Source organism: Rhamphochromis longiceps, linkage group LG7 (genome assembly GCF_057381845.1).
Source record: "Rhamphochromis longiceps isolate RC_006_pf linkage group LG7, R_longiceps_female_GT1.1, whole genome shotgun sequence".
Classification (NCBI taxonomy): domain Eukaryota; kingdom Metazoa; phylum Chordata; class Actinopteri; order Cichliformes; family Cichlidae; genus Rhamphochromis; species Rhamphochromis longiceps.
This window is the reverse complement of record NC_140563.1, coordinates 56,853,358-56,875,352: the sequence shown is the minus strand read 5'-3', so window position 1 is coordinate 56,875,352 and position 21,995 is coordinate 56,853,358. Positions and strand designations below refer to the sequence as shown.

Below are 21,995 nucleotides of genomic sequence, written 5' to 3'. Positions count from 1 at the left end.
GGGACTATTTTATATGAAAGTGTTTTATTTGTCCTACAACAGCAATACTGAAACTATGCCAGAGCAACACTGTAATGCAGAGGTAGTAGTATAAGGTACACCTGTTAACTGATCATTAACACAAATATCTAATTAGCCAAGTAAGTAAACTAAAATTTTATTTGTATAGCCCCTTTCAAGATAAAAAATTACAGGGCTATAAAAGGGCTATCTTAAATAAACCAAACATGAGTGAACAAAGGTGAATAAGTCTGCACAGAGCTGATGAGCTGATTTTAAGTCTCTATGAAACTTTTCAACTCATATACACTTTCACCAGTCTTATAACTAAATACTGTGATGGTGGTCTTGAGTTTGACATGTAATGAATCAGCTATTATTGTAATGTTTTAATGTAGTTAGTACTGTAAAACTAAAATAGGACTTGTTGTACATTTTCTATTTTATAGCCACAAGTTTGGTTAATATGTTATTACAACACATCTCTTTTTTGAAAAGCATCTCCAAACTTAAAGGCTGGACAGGAACAATTCAATTTATTGGTGACACTTACATAGTGCAAGTAAAATTCCATCACCATTAAATGTTTAGAAGTATTCATCTTCAAGATCATGATGAAGGGTCAGAGTGTATCTTTACACTTTCTGTGAGGATATTTTAAGTAATAAGTAATATATGATGTAGTGTCTTTTTGTTTTGTTTCAATTTCACTAACATGAATGTGGAAGTGTAAAGAGTGTGACTAGAGATGGCACGATACCACTTTTTTATGTCCGATACCGATACCGATATCATAAATTTGGATATCTGCCGATACCGATATGAATCCGATATAGTGTTTTTTAATCAACAAAACTGTTTTTTAAATATCTTGCTGCATTTTGTATAAGTTCATACTCAAGTTTAAAACAACAACTACACTAAAGCTATTCTGTTATACCTGTATGCAAAAAAAAATATTTCATAGTTCAGCAATACTGATCAATCTAATAAACTTAAACCTACACCATCCTCCCTATTCTGGTATTTTAAAGAGTACTTAGCATATATATTAAGCAACCTAACTAATAGAGTTCCAACTCCCAGCAACAATAAAAATAAATAAATAAAAAATAGGGAACCACCCCTCACGCTCCACCTCATGATGCTTAATCGACGTAATCAACCTTAATTTGATGCAGTGTGAAAAAAAATGCACAGAAATCAATTATTTTTCAAGAAATATTAAATAGATTCAACATCTTTCTTCAACAAAATTGCAGACTGCACAGATGGTACCTTCCCAAAGGAAAAAGTACTATAGCTTACTAGGGTATATACACTCAACAAAAATATAAACGCAACACCTTTGTTACTGCTCCCATTCCCCATGGGATGGACGTAGAGACCTAAAATTCATTCCAGATACACAATATAACCATCCCTCCCAAACAGTGGTCACAAATCAGTCCAAATGTGTGGTAGTGGGCACATCTGCCATATTGAGATAATCCATCCCACCTCACAGGTGTGCCACATCAGGATGCTGATCTGACAGCATGAGTAGTGCACAGGTGTACCTCAGACTGCCCACAACAAAAGGCCACCCTGGAATGTGCAGTTTTGTCTCACAGCAAAATGCCACAGATGCCACAAGCAATGAGGCAGCGTGCAATTGGCATGCTGACAGCAGGAATGTCAACCAGATCTGTCGCCCGTGCATTGAATGTTCATTTCTCAACCATAAGCCGTCTCCACAGGCGTTTCAGAGAATATGGGAGCACATCCAACCGGCCTCACAACCGCAGACCTCGTGTAACCACACCAGCCCAGGACCTCCACATCCAGCAGGTTCACCTCCAAGATCGTCTGAGACCAGCCACCCAGACAGCTGCTGGAACAATTGGTTTGCACAACCAAACAATTTCTGCACAAACTGTCAGAAACCGTCTCAGGGACGCTCAACTGCATGCCCGTCGTCCTCATCGGGGTCTTGACCTGACTCCAGCTCGTCGCCGTAACAGACTTGTGTGGGCAAATGCTCACATTCGATGGCGTCTGGCACGTTGGAGAGGTGTGCGCTTCACGGATGAATCATGGTTCACATTGTTCAGGGCAGATGGCAGCTGAGAATGTCCCAGTTCTTGCATGGCCAGCATACTCACCGGACATGTCACCCATTGAGCATGTTCGGGATGTGCTTGACCGGCGTATACGACAGCGTGTACCAGTTCTCACGAATATCCAACAACCTCGCACAGCCATTGAAGTGGAGTGGACCAACATTCCACAGGCCACAATTGACAATCTGATAGACTCCATGCGACGATGTGTTGCACTGCATGAGGCAAATGGTGGTCACACCAGATACTGACCGGTTCTGGGTCCCCAGACCCCCAATAGCGCAAAAAACTGCACATTCCAGAGTGGCCTTTTGTTGTGGGCAGTCTGAGGTACACCTGTGCACTACTCATGATGTCAGATCAGCATCCTGATGTGGCACACCTGTGAGGTGGGATGGATTATCTCAATATGGCAGATGTGCCCACTACCACACATTTGGACTGATTTGTGACCACTGTTTGGGAGGGATGGTTATATTGTGTATCTGGACTGAATTTTAGGTCTCTACGTCCATCCCATGGGGAATGGGAGCAGTAACAAAGGTGTTACGTTTATATTTTTGTTGAGTGTATATTAGACTTAATAGTTACTATATACAGTAATTGACTTCTATTCATTTTACATCAAATTAAAACTTTGGGTGTCAGATAATTATTTATTAAAAGCTAGACATGTCTTTGTGCCCCCTTTTCCCTGTTCATGCCCTATCGGCCCCCCTGGCTAAACTTTGCTAGATCCGCCCCTGCACAGTTGCCAGCGTCAGCTACGTAGAAAAAGATCCTGGAGTAGAAAGTAATATTAAATACATTCTAACAATAGCTGATCAAGCTTAAACGTGCTGCTGTTGTTCAGCCGCTGGTTTCCTCTTTCTGGTGCAAAGTGGGCCAAAAGCAAACTAGAGTCACGGACTCGCGACAGAAAAGCCGATCAGCTGATCGTTAAGCAGTTTCATGATTGAAGTAGCAGCAAGAAGAGGCAGTCGTTTGTTAAGCTTAACGCAGGAATGCTTTACAAACATTCAGAGATGGACTTACACACTTGCTTTACTTCTCTCGGGATAACTTTATCGGAGATGAAATGCCGGGTTGCTAGCGAAGCTCCACATGCTATCCAGACCACCGACAGGTCCCGCATGCCACAGCCGCTCTATCACGTGATGCCTACTGCTCCAACGTGCTAACGTTCTGAGGTGAGTTACGGCGTGTTGCAAGTTTTGTGAGGTGCTTTCGTGATATTTAATGGATCGGATTACATTTTTTATTTTTCTCCGATATCCGATCCAGTAATTTAGGTCAGTATCGGACCGATACCGATACGTAATATCGGATCGGTCCATCTCTACAAGAGACTACAAGATCTCAGTTATTGAAGCACTGCAGGTTAAACCGCGGCCACTTTGGCCACAGACACCCTTATCCATGCACATGTTTAAACTTTCCATGCACCTTTAAAGCTTGAAATGCACTCCAAAGTTACCTATGTAGATCACATGTTGATCAGACATTGCAGAGATCAGTAGATTCCTGGCAGGGTGATTAAAGACAAGCTTTTCATTGCTGATTTCAAAAGAAGGTGGCCAGCTCTCTTTTCTGAGCGTGAGATATTGTTATCATTATATTGTCTTGATTACTCCATTAAAAAAATAAATAAATAAAAAATTGTAAAGTGTTCAAATTTTTCATGAATATTCACCCAGAGCTGGAAATTGCAATTTTCAAATTGGATCTGCAGTTAAGAAAGCGCACCACTCCCACTTCTGATTATTTCACATTGTTTTAACTAAAATGAATCAGAAAATAAAAATGCATTTCATGGATTTCATTGTTGTTATTATTTTCCTACATCATATTGTTGTGGTCCACCAAATACTTTTTTCACATTTTACTGTAATTCTTAAATGTTTGCAGGTGGAAGCAGAGTTTGCCTGCATCACCACTGTCCTACATCCAAATTCATGCAGCAGCTAGAATTCTGTGCGGGTTATTTTTGGGTGCTATAACTTTTGGTGTTTCTTCCTGTTATTCTTTTTATAATAACCTTTTCTCACAAGATTTTGTTTACAAAGTAAGTAGATTTGGAAAAATCTCCCTAAACCTAAGATTTAAACTGTTTAAAGTGATACTTTCAGCTGCAGAAACTATTAAAAGTTTTGGGTATTGTGGACTTTTCAGTGATTACTTTTTGTGTTTCTTACTGTAGTTGTTTTTTTTACTAGTGTTGTTTACTGCATAATACAACAATAATCTTACACATCGCCCTCTTCTTTGCGGCAGTAAGATGCCATTTAAACTAAAAGAGCTTGTGTACTGAAGGTGCTAATTGTTTATCTCAGTGACGACCCAGAAACCTTCATAAAGGAGAACATGATAAGTTTAGTGGCCTCTGCTTTCCACAAATTTGCTTTGTGGAAGCAAAGAGAATGTTTTTGCAGGTTTGTGTTCTGGCTAAAGATTAATTTCTTTTTATTTTGAGAACAACCATTAGGGAATGCACCAGGTCCAGAACCCACAGACAAACTTGAAAATGTTGGGCTAATCATTGAAAGTGTTGAAGTGCTCCATGACCTTGGTAACATTGCAATTCCAGTTGCCATTTTGTTTGGCCTCATTTACTCACTGGTCTTGAGCTACAGTTGAGCTACTTGAGTTCAGACAAGAAATTGCAAGAAAACAGAGGAGCACTGAAAGACTGTTAAGTGTAACTTTGAAATGGAACTGCAGAACACTTGGAACAAGGGTTTTTGTCCGCAACCATCAACAGAACTGGAATGTTTTTGATCCAGACATTGAGCTACTAATGGTCTTTGGAAACTATGTCTGAATATGTTTTAGCAGCTTTCAAATTGTTCATATGAGGTTTTTGTTTTATGTCAGTCAGGGAAGGGGGAAAAATAAAAATGGCGTCATGTCTGGGTGAGTTGCAGTGCTTCTCCAGCAGCTCTAGGTATCCTCCCCCATGTGGAGCCATATTAGCCCAACTATTCTCCACACCTGTTGGCAATTCAGCTGACGGTATTTAAGACCAGCGCTCTCAGTGAGTCTTCACCAGAATGTCTGCTAACATTAGCTAGTGCTGGGCCTTCAATTTGTGTACTTGTCGTTATTCATTCTTGTTGCGTTAACTTATCGTTTCTTGTGTCAAAGTACCTCTCAGACCATTCACTCATCTGTGCAGTTCCTCACCTACCTTTTCATTGCTGGTCACTCCGTCATTCAGATAACCTGCTCCACCTGCCTGCCCCCCCTGCTGTCACCTCTGGTCTTGGAACACTGTGGAACTCTGAACTCTCTGGATCACAGCCAAACGGACACTCACCCCGAACCCGCTGGCAGTTTCCCCCCCACGCTTCCTCCGACCTGCTCACAAGTAAGGCAGAAACTTGTTTCCACCTGTTTACTTGTCTTACCTCCTCCTAAATACAGTTAAATAACTTAATAGAACTAAATTCATGTTTTTATGCATTAATTAACACATTTAAGCATTTTTTTTTAGGAGGGGGTACTTTAATTAGGTCATTGCAGAGTGTACAGCCTGTAAGGGTTTTATAAAGAATGAGTTCTGCTGTGGGCCTCTCATTGCCTGTTTGTGGAAATAACAAATGATGAACTAAAGCCATGTCTTGACATTTTAAATTCTTAATTTATCTGATTATGTCATGATTAACATGGATGACATTTTTATTTCTCATAGCTGAGCTGGTGAGTCCAGTCAGTCTACGTCAGATGGTCGTCACAAATTTGAGGAACCAGCCTTTTGGAGAACTTATTTTCTCAAGACTCTTTAAGTTTTAAGACTTTGGCATTGATTCCATCAACTGCGTTGGACATATGGCAGGGCTGTGACTGGATGTTGAACCAGGGACATCTATTGTAGAGCCAACTGTAAATCGGTGCAAAATGAAGTAAGGATCCATAAAGACAGTGCCAAGTGGATCGGCAAGAATCAAGAAAGTGGTGAGGAATAAGTAATGTTTAATGTTGTCTCTAAAATGTCCCAAAATGTTAGAAAACATCTTTAAATTTTAACTTTTATTGTTGCTTTTCCGCTTTTTGCTTTTAAAAGTCAGAAGGGGAAAAAAGAGAAACCACACAAAAGAATTTCTCTCATTAAATTACACTGATTTTTTTTTTTATATTTTTTTTTTATTAAAGATGCCAGCTTTTCATTTTTCATTTCCGGTTCTGGTCTCTTCACTGTGCTGTGCTCCACCACTCCTGCAACCTAGAACTGGTCTAGTAACTTGTGTCTTACAGTAACATAAGTGCTACATAGGGGCTTTAGCTGTCTAGCTCAAATTTCTCTCTACGATGTAGGGTTTGGATTTTCTCTCCTAAACTGATCGTCTGGCAGTCTCCGCCGGTCGATCTGCCTGAGTGTATGTTTTTCTGTTTTGTTTTGGCTCCCCTGCCTTCTCCTGTATGTGTGTTTTCCAGTGTGCCAGTTTATGGGCGTCATCAGGCCAGAAGGTCTTTCCCACGCTGAAGCCAGCCACACCTGTCTTCCATCTAGATTCCAGGTGCTGCTGATCACTTTCGCAAAGTGGTTACTAAACTGTTTGACTGAGCTTGAGTCAACGCTGGATCGTTCAGTTATCGAGTTAGTTATTTGGGTCCTGTTCTCACCACGCACCTTGACATAAATAATAAACACTTTGGTTTAGAAACTGCATTTTGTGTTTAGTTGTGTTATCATTGTCTAATATTTAAATTTGTTCAATGATCTGAAACACTTTTTTACACCAATGTATGGACGTAGAAGTTCTGTTCAAAAACCATCAACAGAATCATTCCAACAATGTGAACCTGAAGCTGTCACTGCAACTCTACTAATGCCCAGTTTGTAACAACAGACATGATGCCTCATGCTACAAAACAGCCCTAAGAGATGCAGTTAAATGTGGCCTCAAAGTCCAAAAAACCGCACACATATCATACAGTTGGGCAAACTTGTCGACACTGTTCTTCAGAGGATAAAGTGCTGGTGCCGTGTTCCACCACCAGACTTCCAAACTATGTTGCAGAGATGTGCAAACCAGGAAAGCACAAGAGCCTTAAGGCCATTTTCAGAACTTTTTTTAAATTGTAATTCTAAGAATCGTTTGGCACATGGTGTTTTGGAAATGTAAATAATGATCAAATGATAACTACAACAGCGGCATTAATAATAATGTTACTAAGAGTTATAGACCTTCATTTCTTCTAAATCTGTGTGTAGAACACCAACAGATTCATTAAAATATACATGAATCACTGACTTGTGAGACTGTTTCAGTTTCTTTAGTTATATCTCCTCCTGTTTTCTTGCTTTAATGATGCAGGCTTACACTATCATCACTTTCTCCACTTCACCTTGAGGTAAACTTGCTTCTTTGCAAAGAGTAGTAGAAGCATGGCACTATATGGATGATTCAGAGTCTCTAACAAACACAGTGGCATGAACAAAATTTGCACAGGTTTTCTGTAATTCTGTGTGCGCTTGTGTTTTTTGCTCAGGATAACAACGTTTCCATACACATACTGAACGAGGCCCAATGTTTGTTTGGTTTTTTTGGGGGGGTTTTTGTGTTTTTTTCACAGAAAAACTGGATCTACGTAGTTCTGCCTGTATTTTCTTCACATGGCTACACTGCTACAATTACACAATTTTAATGGTTTAACCAGCTATAGTGGGAATAGTGCCATCCACCTTGGAAGATGATGGCCAATTCAAAGTTTTTATATTTTGTGTTTATTGGTTGTTGGAATGTTCAGAGAATCCCCTGACCACATTATTGAGGCTTACAGATACAGTGACATCTGTATGTACACAGCTGTGCTACAGTGCAGTTATGTGGAGCCTCAGCAAAGATGAATACTGTCAGAAACATCAGTTTTATTACTTCACTGAATTTTTTTATTTATGTATTTCATATAACTGAAAATGAATAGGAAACCTATAAAAGATGATAAAACACATTAACACACAGAGTGCATAATAACACAAATAATCATACTGGCAATGATTGCTAGTACCAAGTCAATTAAAATCCACCAAGAATGCAGTGTTTAAGGTTTTGTTTTGTTCATTACACTCTCAGGTGACGTGCTTTTCAAACATTACCTTTAAACTGTTTAATGTAGTGGCCATTCCATCCACTCACCTTTTATCTTCAATATTTTTGAGATGTTGGTGTTTGAGACATTGCAGATTTCTGGCATTTTGTGTAAATTTAAGCATTTCACAATTTGATTACAGTATTTCTAATAAACAAAAAGAGTGTGAAACTGAAGTTAGACTTGTGTGTGGAAATGAACCACCTCATGTTGCGTAGCTCTCTGGATTTTACACTTACTGGACTGCATACTTATTTAGTATATACAGTACAATAAATCAAAATTTGCATGTTTTTTACATAACTGAAACGTTTAATTTAAAGAAAATATGTATATTTATATGAAACGTGTGTACTTACTGCATTTGATGTATTACACCCATATATAATGCGTATTACAGAATGTAACGTGTAATTTTGCCACCCCATTTGATTTCACCCTCATGCCACCCTAAGAAAATTTCTCTAGATCCGCCCCTGAAAGAGAGCTGTAACTGAGTAATAAGTATGTACTTGTAAATGCAACATCAGACCTTATACATTAGCCTGTGTACAGCTCACTGAGCAGCTACATAGGCCCTTCAGAGGTTTCTGAGTGATGGAAGGGATACCCTGGTCTGTCTGTGCACAGAATACTGAAGCTGCTGTGACGAAACTCGATGGCAAAAGTGCTGATGAAGATGAGCAACATCATGACGAGTGCCCACTGGCATTGACTTGCATGCATATGAAGGCGTTGAGACATCAGGGAGAAGTCTGTGTCGATGGAGTTAAGGGTTCAGAGAGTGAAGGTGTGAGCACATGAAAAATGAACATCACATTATATTGTTACAGTTCTCTACCAGAATTATGTGCTATTCATCTGCTGAGCTGGGTAGAAAATAAACTCCATCCAAACTAAGAGCAGAGAGACGGTCTGAAAGTATTTTTATAGCTCCTTATTAGGTAGAGAATCAGATAAAGAGATCAGATAAAGAGATCAGTAATAGATCATAATCATAATCAGATCATAATCAGATCAATTTGATAAAAAAACATAAAAGGTTTAAAGACCAAAGCCAAGAGAAAATACAAAATCTATCAAATTAAAACATTAAATTTTAGAATATATGTAGCCTATATCAGGAAATTCTAAAGATGAAGCATTAACGATACAAACCCAAATAAACTGTCATTTCAAATAAACAGAGTGCCCCCCCTTCTTATTTTTTTGCATATGTGTCACACTTACATGTTTCCGGGCATCAAACAAATATCAGATAAAGTATGTATTATATATTATGGTGATATCACTTCTCTTTAGTCTGGAGAGCGCAGTGTCCATGAGACTCAAATTTCGATTCCCCTGACCACAGAACAGTGGACAGGGCCTCAGTCCATTTTAAAGTCTGCAGGGTTTCCGGATCATTCTCACTTATGGCTTCTTCTTTGCACGACAGAGCTTTTACCTGCATTTATGGATGGCATGGCTTTGTCCACAGACAATAACAAACTTCCTGAAAGTGTTTCTGAGGCCATGCATGCGATTATCAATGCAGAATCATGGCTGTTTTTTATGCAGTGCTGCTTAAAGGCATAAAGAGCATGGGTATCCAGTACTGAATTTCAGCCTTTCCTCTTATGCACAGACATTTCTCTATTTTCTTCAAATCTTTAAATAATACATATGTTGATGATGAGATCAAAGTCTTTGCAACTTTGTGTTTAGATATATTATTCTGAAAATACTCCACAACTTTAGACAGTTTTTTCCACAGACTGCTGAACCTCTGCCAGTTTTTACTTCCAAGAATCTCTGCCTCTTACAGTATACCCAGTCATGTTACTGACCTGTTGCCAGTTCACTGTATTAGTTGCAAAAGTTCCTGGAGCTGCTTCTTTTTAGTACCTCTTACTTTTCCAGCCTCTTGTTGCCCTTTTTTTGGGACCTGTCGCTGCCATTAAATGTCAAAATGAGCTTAAACACTTGTTATGTTTCTGTGTTCTTCTGTAAATAGAATATGGGTTTCTGAGATTTGCAAATCATTGCATACTGTTTTCATTTACCTTTTACACAAAAGGTGCAAAACTCTGTGGGACCTGGAGTTGTAATTCGTTCTTGAATGCCAGTAAGGGAGCGTTTTTGCTCTTTTGCATTTCATGTGAAAAATGGGCATCTCACTCAAATGAGTGTATTCTTCTCTTTATACCAAGTAAAAGGATACAAAGTATCATGCAAAGAGTGATGGATCCAGACAACAGGAATCGAGCGATGGCAGCCATCTTCCCCTCATTCTTCAGGTTAACTCTCAGGGTGATATAGGACTGCAGCCAGCAGAACAAGGTTCCAAGTCCAAACACCAATACGGTGCCAACATTGTGAATGTTTGTCTCAGTGAATACCTAACACAAAAACCAGTCAGTCAGTAAACCCAGACTTCAGTTATTAAGTTGGAAAATTAACCACCAGATGACGTGGTGTATGTATGAGCATGTGTATGTTTGTGTGTAACTACCTGAAAATTCCCTACAATGGTCATTCCAAAGGAGCTAATAGAAAAAACCACCAAACTAGAAATGTTCAGCCAAGGTTTGTCAATTTTGCCCTTCAGCTGCAGGTATCTGAAAACAGCAATAAAAAACCCTGAAAACAGGAGAAGAACCATTACGGATCTAAAAACAAACCTCTCAGCACACAGCGAGTAGTTTAAAAACAAGATTTATTTTTCTTTCTTTTTTTTTAAATGAGCTGAAAGATGTTCTGAATCAATGAAAACAGCAAACTAATGTACTGTCTATGTATCCAAAGCTTGATATACGTTTTTTCTTATGAGCTCCATCGCTGTCTTTTAATGAAAGCTCTAGAGCAATGTTTCCATTACCTACAAATGCTGCTATGTTCATGACTTCACTGAAGACACAGCTGGCTGGAGGAAAGTTGCCTGCAATACTGAGACAAGAAGCAGGAGAAAAATCATATTTGCTATTCTTAAATTAAACGTTTTTTATTGTTAATATGATATGAAACGGAGAGCACAGCACACACCTCATGTAGGGGGGATAAAGGGAGCCATTTCTTCTCCTAAAACAAATGAACAGCATGAATCCACAGATACATCAAAAGAAATACCTGCAGTATATAAAATATATGAATTCAAACCTGTATTGTGAACCCAGCGGCGTTATGTTCTTATTGTAAACAGCTATGAAGTACCTGTTTAAAGGCAGCAACACAGAAAGAAACATAATGAATAAAACATTCTGTAGCAAAAGTGGAAGCAATACTGAGGTGTGTGTGTTTGTTTGTTTTTTTAACTACTCTGGTTTGAAATATTTCGATCATGAACTGCTCGTCTACATACATACTTTCATGTAACGCCAGCGTTCATAGTCTCTTATCATCTGGTTTTCATCTTCATTTCCCATTTTTGTTCCCTTTCTTGTAGTCTTTCACTGGTAACCTACTGGTAAACATAACCCACCCTCCCTAGCAGGTTGGGTGTGCACACGTGTGTCATTCTGTCTGGGAACATGATCGCTCAAAACGTTTTGAATGAATCCTGATAAAACTTTGTAGGTGTAGGGTGGGGTGATGGTAACAATCCAATGAAATTTGACTTACATCCACCGAGAATTATTGGTTGGAAAGTGACAAAAAGCCTTATAACTTCAAAACTATGACTCTTATACGTGTGGTGTCTATTGTCAACATATAGAAAATTTGCCTTTCGTTCAAGTTGAAACCAAAATGCATTTTTATTGCACTACAAACTTCTTCAAGTCCATTTAAAAAGAACAAAGAAAACCAAAATACAAAGCGGTTCTGTTAAAAGTAAATACTCCTCAGAGAGTGAGCTGCCTTGGTGCAGGTTTGGGCTGTCGGAGTGCTTCTTGTTAGTTTCTGATTTGTGTGTCACATGTTTTTCTTATCATTTTTAATCTCTCTTTGGTTAATCTTATTCGTCCCTAATATTTGACTTCCTGTTGCTCATTTTACACATTTCTTTCTAGTCGTTATGTCTCTGTGTTGATATTGTGTTTTTTTTAGTTGCTTATCAGACATAGATATTTGTGTCAGTGCTGTTTTGTGTTGCAAGTGATCCTTTTTGGTGTCTTCATGGTTTTCTTTTATTGGGTATCTGTATAGTATAAGTGCCTTGAGGCGACTGTTGTTGTGATTTGGCGCTATATAAATAAAATTGAATTTCATTGAATTGAATAGTACAGAGTGTACACAGATAATAACCAGTTAATCTGGTTATCTTTGTTGCTTTTTTGGCTCTTTTTAACTGTTCATATACCTCTCTGAGTGTATATATGAGGTTAATGTGTTCCTAAAAAGAACAAAACTTACACCATCAACAGTCCAGCAGCAGTACAAACAGAGTAGATGGGAGGCAGAAGAGCCCACAGGCTGAAATTCACCATCTTGCCCTCTCTCAATCCACAGATGAAGATGCTGTGTTAGTCTGCATGATAACATGTATTTGTTTAATATATTTGAAGTGTAAAGGAGATGGAGATTAATAGACAAATCGTTCAGGGGGAGACAATAGCAGGGTCCAGAAGGGATACAGCAGAAAATACTTTCAAGAACTACTTCTGAGTTACCTCTTGCATTAATTTTGCGTTTTCTTACTTTAGCTTGTATTACCTGAAAGCGGAAGAAGCAGCTAAATTACAGATCCAGCCTGGCTACACAATGCTTTTGTATTAGATTTCCTGAAATGACTTTTTTTGCTAACTCCATTAAGAATCTACAGCTGGACCCATGTGACCTACCGACCGGAGGTATGTTTATTATTATGTTATGATGGGGTGACACAGGAGGGACAAGGAAAACCGTTAACAGGACGCGTGGGAAATCATGATATGCTGTCATAAATACATATAGCTGTTAAGCTTTTGTGCACTACAAATGCACCCTTTAAAGCGACATATTAGCAAATTTAGCTCCAAACAACATTTAAAAAAATGCGATGTTATATTTTTCACAGCATTTACAAATGTTTAACATCAAAATAAATCTTAAATTTACATAGTAGATCTAAACCTTAAATGTGTGTGACATGTGAGCGAGCGCTGGAAGGAGCACAGTTAGATTTCACGAATCCCTGACCCATCCACACACGACTGTTGGGGGGGGGTTAGGTCATCTTTTTTTGGAAAATCTTATGAGGACAATAACAAGTTATTTGGAATCAGACTTTCAGACACAGTACCGTAACTTAAGTCCGTAGGATCTCATTTTAATTTCCTTGTAGCAAATGTGCAACTTGTGACCAGGGTTGTTTGAGACATGTAAAGTATACTTTTATATTCACGAGGAAGGCGATGAAGAAGTCATTTTAACTATTTCTAAATTCTTAAATCTCCCTTTTCCTTGCGACGTGTCTCTCAGTGGGAAGACAGAAGAAGAAACACTGTATACGTATTTTAGGACCATCAGGAAGCGAGTTGTGTAGTACTGTCAGATAGAGTTAGGACATCTGCACACAAACATTACAAGCAGATAGCAGGCTGTTCTGATCGGTTAGCCCATATCAAACTGTGGAGCATACCTGTCTCTGTGGCGGATAATCCCCGAAACAGCGCACCGAGGAGCGGACTTGAAGGTCCCGCAGGTATATCGTGTTCACAGTCCGCTGGCAGTCCCGGGACTGTCCGCCCGCGGTGCTGTCTGTGTGCCCGCAGAGCGCCCTGCTGTCGCATGGGGGCAGTGTGCAAAGTATGTGGTACAACCGGTCTGTGGGCGTCTGTGCTGTCGTCAGTGAGCCACAAGAGCCGCGAAGAAGGGCGTTACCTAGGCAAGCACAGACTGGTTGTACCACATCCACCGCCCTCTGGTGGATAGGAGTGCACATCAGCTGCATCTTTCTGCCATTATTAGTTTGTTTCATCATGTTGATTTTGGTCCAAGCGCTCACTTTATTTATTTTTTTGATAAGTTTAAATTGAATTACTAACTTCATGCTGTTTGGCACGGACTCCCGAATACTCACCAACCTCGAGAGCTTTCTGTCTGTCTGCATCACGGTCCAGGTTAGTCTATTATTTGGCTTCCATCTGTAGACTAACAGGCAGACTAAATGAACTGGGCAATCAACCTCCTCTGTTCTCTCGAAGGTGAGAGTTCTGTCGCTGTCTATGCATCTGGAAGGCCCCTTGGACCACCCTCCTCAGGACAAAGGACCTTGCTGATGTTGAATTTTCCCAATTCTTTGAATCTTTGGGCTGAAGGAAGGACAATACTCGGTGTATAAATGCTCAATCAACAATCATTTATTTCCATACAATTCAACAATAAGAGCATTACAACGTCCGGACGGGAGAGATGCTACCAGAGGGTCAGGCACATGTCTCAAAATGGTGACGGGTTGCTCAGCTTTTTATAGTCTCTAGTGGCCCCCAGCTAGTCGTAAAAGCCAAAACATCACATTTTTCTCTGTTACAGCGCCTAAGTTATGACCTCGGCAGTTGTTTCTCTGCTTTCTGTAAGGTGGGGGTGTGGAATGTGGTCTGTCTATCTCCCCTGTCTTTAGACACAGAGTCTCCTGCTTACAACCTTCTCTTCATGATTCAACAATTAAGCATGTCAAGAAAACAGTGTAACACATTCCCAGCAGATCAAGGATACAGAGTGATGCACATTTATCTAATGAACTAATATGTGAATATGTTCTGTTAACTCAAAAGTATAATGAGAACTAAACTACATACAGCTCACACACTCTATATTAAAGGGTATAATGTGATCTACAGCAGTATTCTAATTCAACTACTTTGATTACATATATAAGGTAACATATAATAACAGAATAATCTAATAATTCCCCCTTTTGATCTCTGAAAGAGATCACTTACAACATGCACTCCAGGGTCGCAAGGTCCAGTTCTTCTTGGTCCTGAGGCCCTCTGTCCCCCTTTAACGGGTGGACCATATGTGGGATGACCTCTGTGTTCACGCAGTTCAGATGCAAGCAAAGTTAGATTTACAACCATAACAGCAGTTACAGATGACTCTCCCATCACTCCCCAATTCTCCCACAGCTTTATTTTGGTGCTCCAGTTTTCCACTCCCATTTTAATGCCCCCTTATACCTTTCAAATGTACTTAGACTAGAACCTCTGTCTAAGGAGCTTTTAACCTTTATTTTTATTGCTGCAGCTACCAGTGTCTTCCAGTTGGGTGATTCTCAGCTTCTTTCTTCGACCTCCGGGGTTAGACCACCCTTTAGTCATTGCACAGTTCTGGGGATTATTCTGCCCCGATTTCAAACAAAGATCTGTGTATTTTGGGGTCACCGGCGTGTCCCCCTTTTTGCCAAGAGCCTCTTGAACCTCGTTGGTCTGGTGTTCCTGGTTTTCGCCAACCCCTTCATGGTTATTGCTGTGTTTGTGGGATCCATCTTCTCCAGGAGCCCAAACGTCATGACACTTGACCCCAGTTGCTGTCTCGGCTGTCCCTACATCTGTCTCTGCTGTGAAGGGTCCCCACATCTCCGTGTCCCCGTCTGGTGTCTCTTCCTTTCTCTGCAAGAGACAGAAAACCAAAACACCTCTCTCCCTAGCCTTGATAATCTAATATTGTTATCCATTGTTGTTCTAATGATTCAAATTTGGTTTAAAATATTATGTTCAGGACCTATTCTAATCATAATCTATGTGTGTGTAAAAGAAATCAAAAATTAGTGAACCCTTTCTAAGTCTAACGCATTATAAGCTTAAGTTTTACCATAGCTAATTTATTAAACACAAAAATAAACTCATAGAAATTTTCATATCACCATTGTTTGATGTTCAAACTCAACTCAATATCTCAGAAAGTATCAGAAATTCTTCTCTCGAGTACCGTTGCTCCAGCCTTGTCATCCCTGAGGATCTTCGATCCCGAAAATGTCCCTTCTCCTCATGTAATAAAGTCTGTCATCCTTCCATGCCCAGGTAACTGGTCCATCCAGAGCTGTAACATTTTGAAATGTACATACAACAAGCCAAACCACACCTTGGTCACACCAACCCTTTTCTGCCCCGAAGATGTCCAATGCCATCCTAGTATGGACTGTCAAAAGTGGCTTTAACGCTGACTATCCTGACCATCCATTTTATAACGTTTCCTGGTCAGATTTGCCAATCTCTGCACCAGGGTTTTAAACTTTTCGCCATTTCCATTAGTTGTTATTTTTATTTAGTTTCGACTCCAGATTTTCAATTTTTACCAGTTGTAATCAGTTTTTACCAATTGTTTGCTAGTTTAGTGTAGTTTTTATTTTCTGAAAATCCTTAGTTTCAATTTAGTTTTATTTGTGTTTTGCAAGAATTAAGTGTAACAAAATCCCAGTTCCATCATATCAGTCATGCTCTTCTGGTTATCCTTGGGTGTTGAGACTAATAACTATTAACTCTTGCCGCACCGTGTGGTCCTAATTTTGGTTGAAGTGAATTGATAACCTTTTGAAGGCGATTGTTTCACACCTTTATTTAGATGTCCCAGTCCTGTTGTCTCGGGATACATCACGCTGCCTTATCTGGGGTTAGCTGTTTTCTGGGGATGCGGGTTGAGTGAGTGAGCTCTTCAAGGAGGGGGAGTGTGCTCCCCCTGATGAGGTCTTCTAGGTAAGCTAGGTTAACCTTCTTGTGTGGGCTTTTCAAGTGCACTTTAAGGTTAGTGGGACTTTTAGTTTTATAAATGTCCCTCATGACCCCCTGATGACCCAGTATTTCATTTTTGCACACTGTAGTACACATTTTAGTTTTTGCTTGTAGCTCGCATACTCTACTTGCCACTCCTCTAATTCCTGATGTTTCTTAGAGAGGGCAACAGTACCTTTAAAATTATATCACATGTGTGGGGGTGTGGCCTTGCCAATTGTTTTGCCCACCTTTTCAAAATGGCTGGCGTGCCCACAAGCACATTTCATGGAAAAAGAAAGGTAATCTTGATATTTACATTTAAAATGTTTTGTTAAACTCAGATTTTTATTTTATTCTTTTTGCAAGTACCCCTCCTCGGTGGCGAGAAACTGTTGGTGTGGTCAAGTGGGTGCTCTAGAAACAAACGCTCAGGACAGAACAGTTATCAGTCATGTACTTCCTACAAATTTTGCATATGTTTTATTTCATATTGATCCTCTGAGTGTAATGGTACATTTTAATTTGAATTTATCCAAACTAAACACAATATTTTCTTTATTTACTTTGCTCTTGTTCTTTTTCAGTACCACATCCTATCAAATGTCCCTGTCGATTATATTCTACATTTAATAACTTACTATTTCAAGTGAGAACCTAAATCACGTGGACCAATGTTTATTATTGCATATCTCTATTCTGAATGTGGCCAGTCATTCATAGGTATTGTTCAATTTTGGCGATTTTCCTCTATAAAATTTAATTGACTTTTTACAGTGGCCTGCTGTGGTTAATAGTAACATATTCCAGTCATGAGTGGTATCAAAAGTCTTCTCCACTGTAGCATTTGGCATTCCCAATAATATAACATGATACCTTAATCAAAACACAGTTAATATAGCACAGTTTTCTTGATGCAAACATCAGTAACTCAAAATCAGCAACCACAGTGTTAAGTCTGCAGTTCATACTTATGTGAAGCTAGAGTCTCCTCCTCCAGTCTCTCTTATCCTCCTGCTCCTGAAAAAACAAAACAAAGCGAAGCATCCACCCTTCTCTTGTCGGCTGGGTGAATTGTTTATGAATTGTTTATTGGCATTTACTAATCCTAAAGTGGGTGCAGTCATTGTCTCAGTATCAAGTCAGTCAAAACTTTTAGTCGTCAGTCCATCACAGTCCATTCACATGCATACCTCCATACACATTCATACCAGATGTTGCTGATAATGGAGTCTCCCGCGCAACCTATTCGAGCCTCCATCACCAGCAAGATGACGTCATCATTTTAAAGGAAAACAATTCCTTGTTGTTTTTTGGGCCGGATTGACTCGGTGCAATCCTTTTAGATCAGTGTTCCCTATAAGTGAATTTCTCCCAAGCCAATTACAATCATGGAGAAGCACACTTTGCAACTGTTTACAGTAATAATATTTTATAGCGCTTTAAATTTCAATCTTTCAGGCCTTGTTTAAAGAGCTGATTGTTAAATCATGAACTCACAAAATATCAACATATCACCACCGGTGGATCACACCTCTCAGATGTTTTTTCTCCAGTGCACTGTAACAAAAACGAAAACAGACATAACCAACAAAATACTACTAAAATAACACAAACTAGGGCCCGTTGCAGACATGTCCAAGCATAAAACTATCCCTCTCTCGCTTACGAGAAAGAACACAAGCCAAAGCTCACTGATAAAATCAAGCTAGCGCTAAACAAAACCAAACAATCAACCAGAAATTCACAGGAACATTTTGCTTCCTGCCGGGACAATATTGTGTGGGAATGAGAACCTCAGGTGCCGTAACACCTTTTGTTCCTCCTTGAATTAAAACTCAATCACAGAAAATGCCGTACTCCGACCTAAAACTTACACTATTAATTCATCATTTTTCACTCTGTGCCACTGTTCCTCATCAGGGCTGTGTGAAGCACAGCAAAGAATTCAGTCAAGGCCTTGAGCCATAAACAGACATCACGCACAGACATTGTTTTCATAACCAAACCATTTTAGAGCTTATTCCTAAAATCTACATAAATGCCTTCTAGGTGACATATAACACATTCTAAGTATTGAATGGTAATCAATGGCTCCTCATAAAAATTATGCATTGGGATGTTTGTGTGCAGCATTTTGCATATCAGCATAAGCAAAGCATTCTTCATTGCATCAGCGTGTATGTGTGTGTGCGTGTGGATCACTCTTCATTGCACAAGCGTGTGCATGTGTATGTGTGTGCATCACTTCTCAGTGAATCAACATTCCCGTGTGTGTGTGTGTGTGTGTGTGTGTGTGTGTGTCATTTCTCACTCACTCAACGAGTGCACGTGTTCATGTGTGTATTTCACTTCATTCTGAATCTGTGTGTTTGGAGACATGTGTGTGTGTGTGTGTGTGTGTGTGTGTGTGTGTGTGTGTGTGTGTGTGTGTGTGTGTGTGTGTGTGTGTGTTCATCACTTTCCTGTTCTGGTGTTCTGGGTAAACCACGGCCTGAAGCATGCCCTGGGGTCCTGCCCCCCCTCCTTTTCAGTTTGTTTGCGACCATTGCTGCTGCTGCTGCTCAAAATTCAGTCCGTCCTGGTTCTGACCCCAATTGGGGCAGTCCTTTCTCCAGTGTCGATGTTCACCGCAGGTGAAACCTGCATCTTCTTCTGTGTTTTTGTCCATTCTGAGGTGCCTTCTGACCTCAGTTACTCCTCTTGTCTCGGTCACGCCCTTTTTCGCCACCCGATCATCCGTGTTGGTCCATCACTGTCCTGCACAGTGTGAATGCAAAGTTATCAAGGTCAGCATTCTTTCGCTCGGCCTTACTTTTCATTCGGGCTTGGCGGGCGTCTCGTCACAGCTCTGTCAGCTGACGCAGTCTGGGAATTTTCCCCCGTGTAGTGAAACGGGCCTTAGGTTTAGTGCTCTCCGTCTCGGCTGCATGAGATCACATTCCTGCAGGTCTGTTGACATTCTCAGGTCGTTGTTGTGGGTCCAGCTGTTGCAGCATTTGGTCAGTGTCACGTATGGGGGAGAGCAGGAGTCCAGTCAGCCTCGGCTTTCAGGGCCGGCAAAGCAGCCTGTAATTAAATATGTATAGAAAAAACAAAAACAAAACAAAACAAAAAACAAAAACAAACGAACAGGAAAATGTTGTTGTGTTGGCTGTGTTATTCAGAGGGGAGACAACGGGGCCAGGCCCTGTGTCAGCCTTCTCTCCCCTTTTTTTTGTTTTTTGTCTCCCGATATAATCAACTCCTAACCCACCAAGTTGACAGGACAACACCGGTATATGTTAAAATTCTTAAGATCATGTTTAAAAGCCCAAAAAGGAACTTTCTTTCATTCAGTAATCACTTTTATTAATCAATCAACAGAAAACATGTCACAATTTGAATCTTTTAACCACTAAATTTGTTGTGTCTTGCCTGGTTGGTTAGACCAGTGTTCCTTTTTTTTTTTTTTTAGTTAAATTGTTGTCCTGCAACCCAGAGGGTTTCTTTGTCAGTAATGTATAGACTTCATCATTTAAGTATGTTAATTTTTCTTTAACCTTGCTGGAAAATCTTCACGTGTTCATGAGTGTAAGCTGTTTCTTCATTGCGTGTATGTGCATTTGTATAAAAGCAGGTTAATTTTATCTTTTCTCAAACTAGGCGTTACCTTAAAAGGAGCCTTTCTCTCAGATTTCTCTGCTTGTGTGTGTTTTTGTTTCACCTTTTTGTTGTGATGCTCCGGACGCCTTCCCAACCTCCACAAGTCCGTTGGCCCCAATTTTATGTGTTAAAACTTCTCTTAATTTCTCCTCTAATTCTCTCCTCGCTGCTGTCTTTTTCACAGCTGCTGATTCGTGCTGGGTGTGGTTCCCATTACCTATAATTTTGTTTCGGCCGCTGTGCTTGTGGGGGCAGTTGGTCCAGGTCCGCAGCTTCCTGTATTAACACACTAAGAGATTTATTTAATTTCATTTTCATCACTGTTAAACAGATAAGCAGGCAACACGCCTACCTTGACAGCGTAAACTGTACGCCAGTCTCCCAACACATTCCTCTCTGTACTCCTCCATAATTCTCCACTGCACACCTCTTACTATCTCTCCTTTTTATTTTTATTACACCACAGAGTAATACACCCAATTATGCCCGTCTATCTCTATGTGGCTCCAAATTCCCTCTTTATTTTAATTTCACACTCGTCAGGGGACAGGCACACAACAATTTCAACCACTGAAACGAGGAATTCAACCTTTTTATTTCTTTACTAATCTAGACTCAACGTTTGTTCGCAAAATGTGTCTTGTTCTAGTCCGGAAATAAATGTGAACCCGTGATTACACGGCCGTTCCAGTGTTATATCCGTAGCTATGCGGGGGCCCTCACCTCCCCAAGTCACCACCTCGGCACCCGGACGCCGCCGGTCCTGGCCACGCGTCCACGGACAGGAGGGTCGCCACTCCTAGGGCAAATGTTCCACAGGTACACTAGGCATCAACCTTTGATCCTAAAATGTGTATTTGCTCTAATGTCCTCCTAATCAAACACATCAACCGTCACTGTCACTGTGTTCACGCTTCACACTCCACACAGAAAACACACTCAGAGCGCGCCTCACTCACACTCTCACTCAGTGCGCGCTTTACCCACAAGACAGCACCCAGAGCGCGCCTCGCAGCTTCACACACACTCTCTCACCCAGAGCGCGCTTTCACACTCACCCACAACACTTTTCCTCAGCGGGAATTTTACACAGAAACCTCTGAGCTCAACTATTAGATTTTCTTAAAGCACACTGCACCATAGACCAAAATACCCCTTTCTCTGCGCTTATGACCGCCACAACGGGGCAAAGTCGCATCATAAAAGTGATGCTTGCATCCCCGAAGTTATACCCGACATCATAAACCAGGTTTTGCTCTATGTACTTCTTGGCAAGTAAAATTTTACTTTGTTTTATGACCGCAGCCCTTAAAAAAAAACTCGACTGACGCCACAAACCACCGTCAAACCTCTGTTCAATGTACTAAAATTAGCACCAACCACTACTGCACTTCACGGCCGCACCACCGGAACACGGCCATATCATAAACCAAACCTACGGACGTGTTTCGCTCTCGCGTTGCCAGCGTTCAACCGCACCGTGAAGCCAGCATCTGCTTTTCCTTAAATCAACTTCTATTTCATGGCCGGCAAGAGCCAGGACGTA

The 21,995-nt window shown here is 40.3% G+C and overlaps 1 protein-coding gene and 1 long non-coding RNA gene across 2 annotated transcripts; one reads left to right on the top strand and one right to left on the bottom strand.

Annotated features, from left to right (window-relative positions):
• Positions 1–1,443: 1,443 nt before the first annotated feature.
• LOC146666450 (uncharacterized) lies at positions 1,444–7,318 on the top strand. Its single transcript, XR_014912772.1, has 3 exons — positions 1,444–3,292; positions 5,320–5,469; positions 5,794–7,318. It is a non-coding gene; the product is annotated as an uncharacterized LOC146666450 (long non-coding RNA).
• Positions 7,319–8,188: 870 nt separating this feature from the next.
• Positions 8,189–13,889, bottom strand: tmem150c (transmembrane protein 150C). The gene is made up of 8 exons (XM_085414484.1): positions 13,735–13,889; positions 12,528–12,642; positions 11,334–11,387; positions 11,220–11,255; positions 11,056–11,123; positions 10,690–10,817; positions 10,399–10,576; positions 8,189–8,950 (listed from the first exon to the last, which is right to left on the bottom strand). The coding sequence occupies exons 2-8, from the start codon at positions 12,599–12,601 to the stop codon at positions 8,763–8,765; spliced, it is 726 nt and encodes a 241-aa protein (XP_085270610.1). The 5' UTR covers positions 12,602–12,642; positions 13,735–13,889; the 3' UTR covers positions 8,189–8,762.
• Positions 13,890–21,995: the final 8,106 nt, after the last annotated feature.

Excerpts from the sequence above, each read along its gene's own strand:
- tmem150c (XM_085414484.1), bottom strand. The coding sequence starts at position 12,601 with ATGGTGAATTTCAGCCTGTGGGCTCTTCTGCCTCCCATCTACTCTGTT. Across the intron at positions 10,818-11,055 it reads GAACATAGCAGCATTTGTAG|GGTTTTTTATTGCTGTTTTC; the intron begins GTAATGGAAACA and ends TCCTGTTTTCAG. Across the intron at positions 8,951-10,398 it reads CACTCTTTGCATGATACTTT|ACTTCTCCCTGATGTCTCAA; the intron begins GTATCCTTTTAC and ends CCATCGACACAG.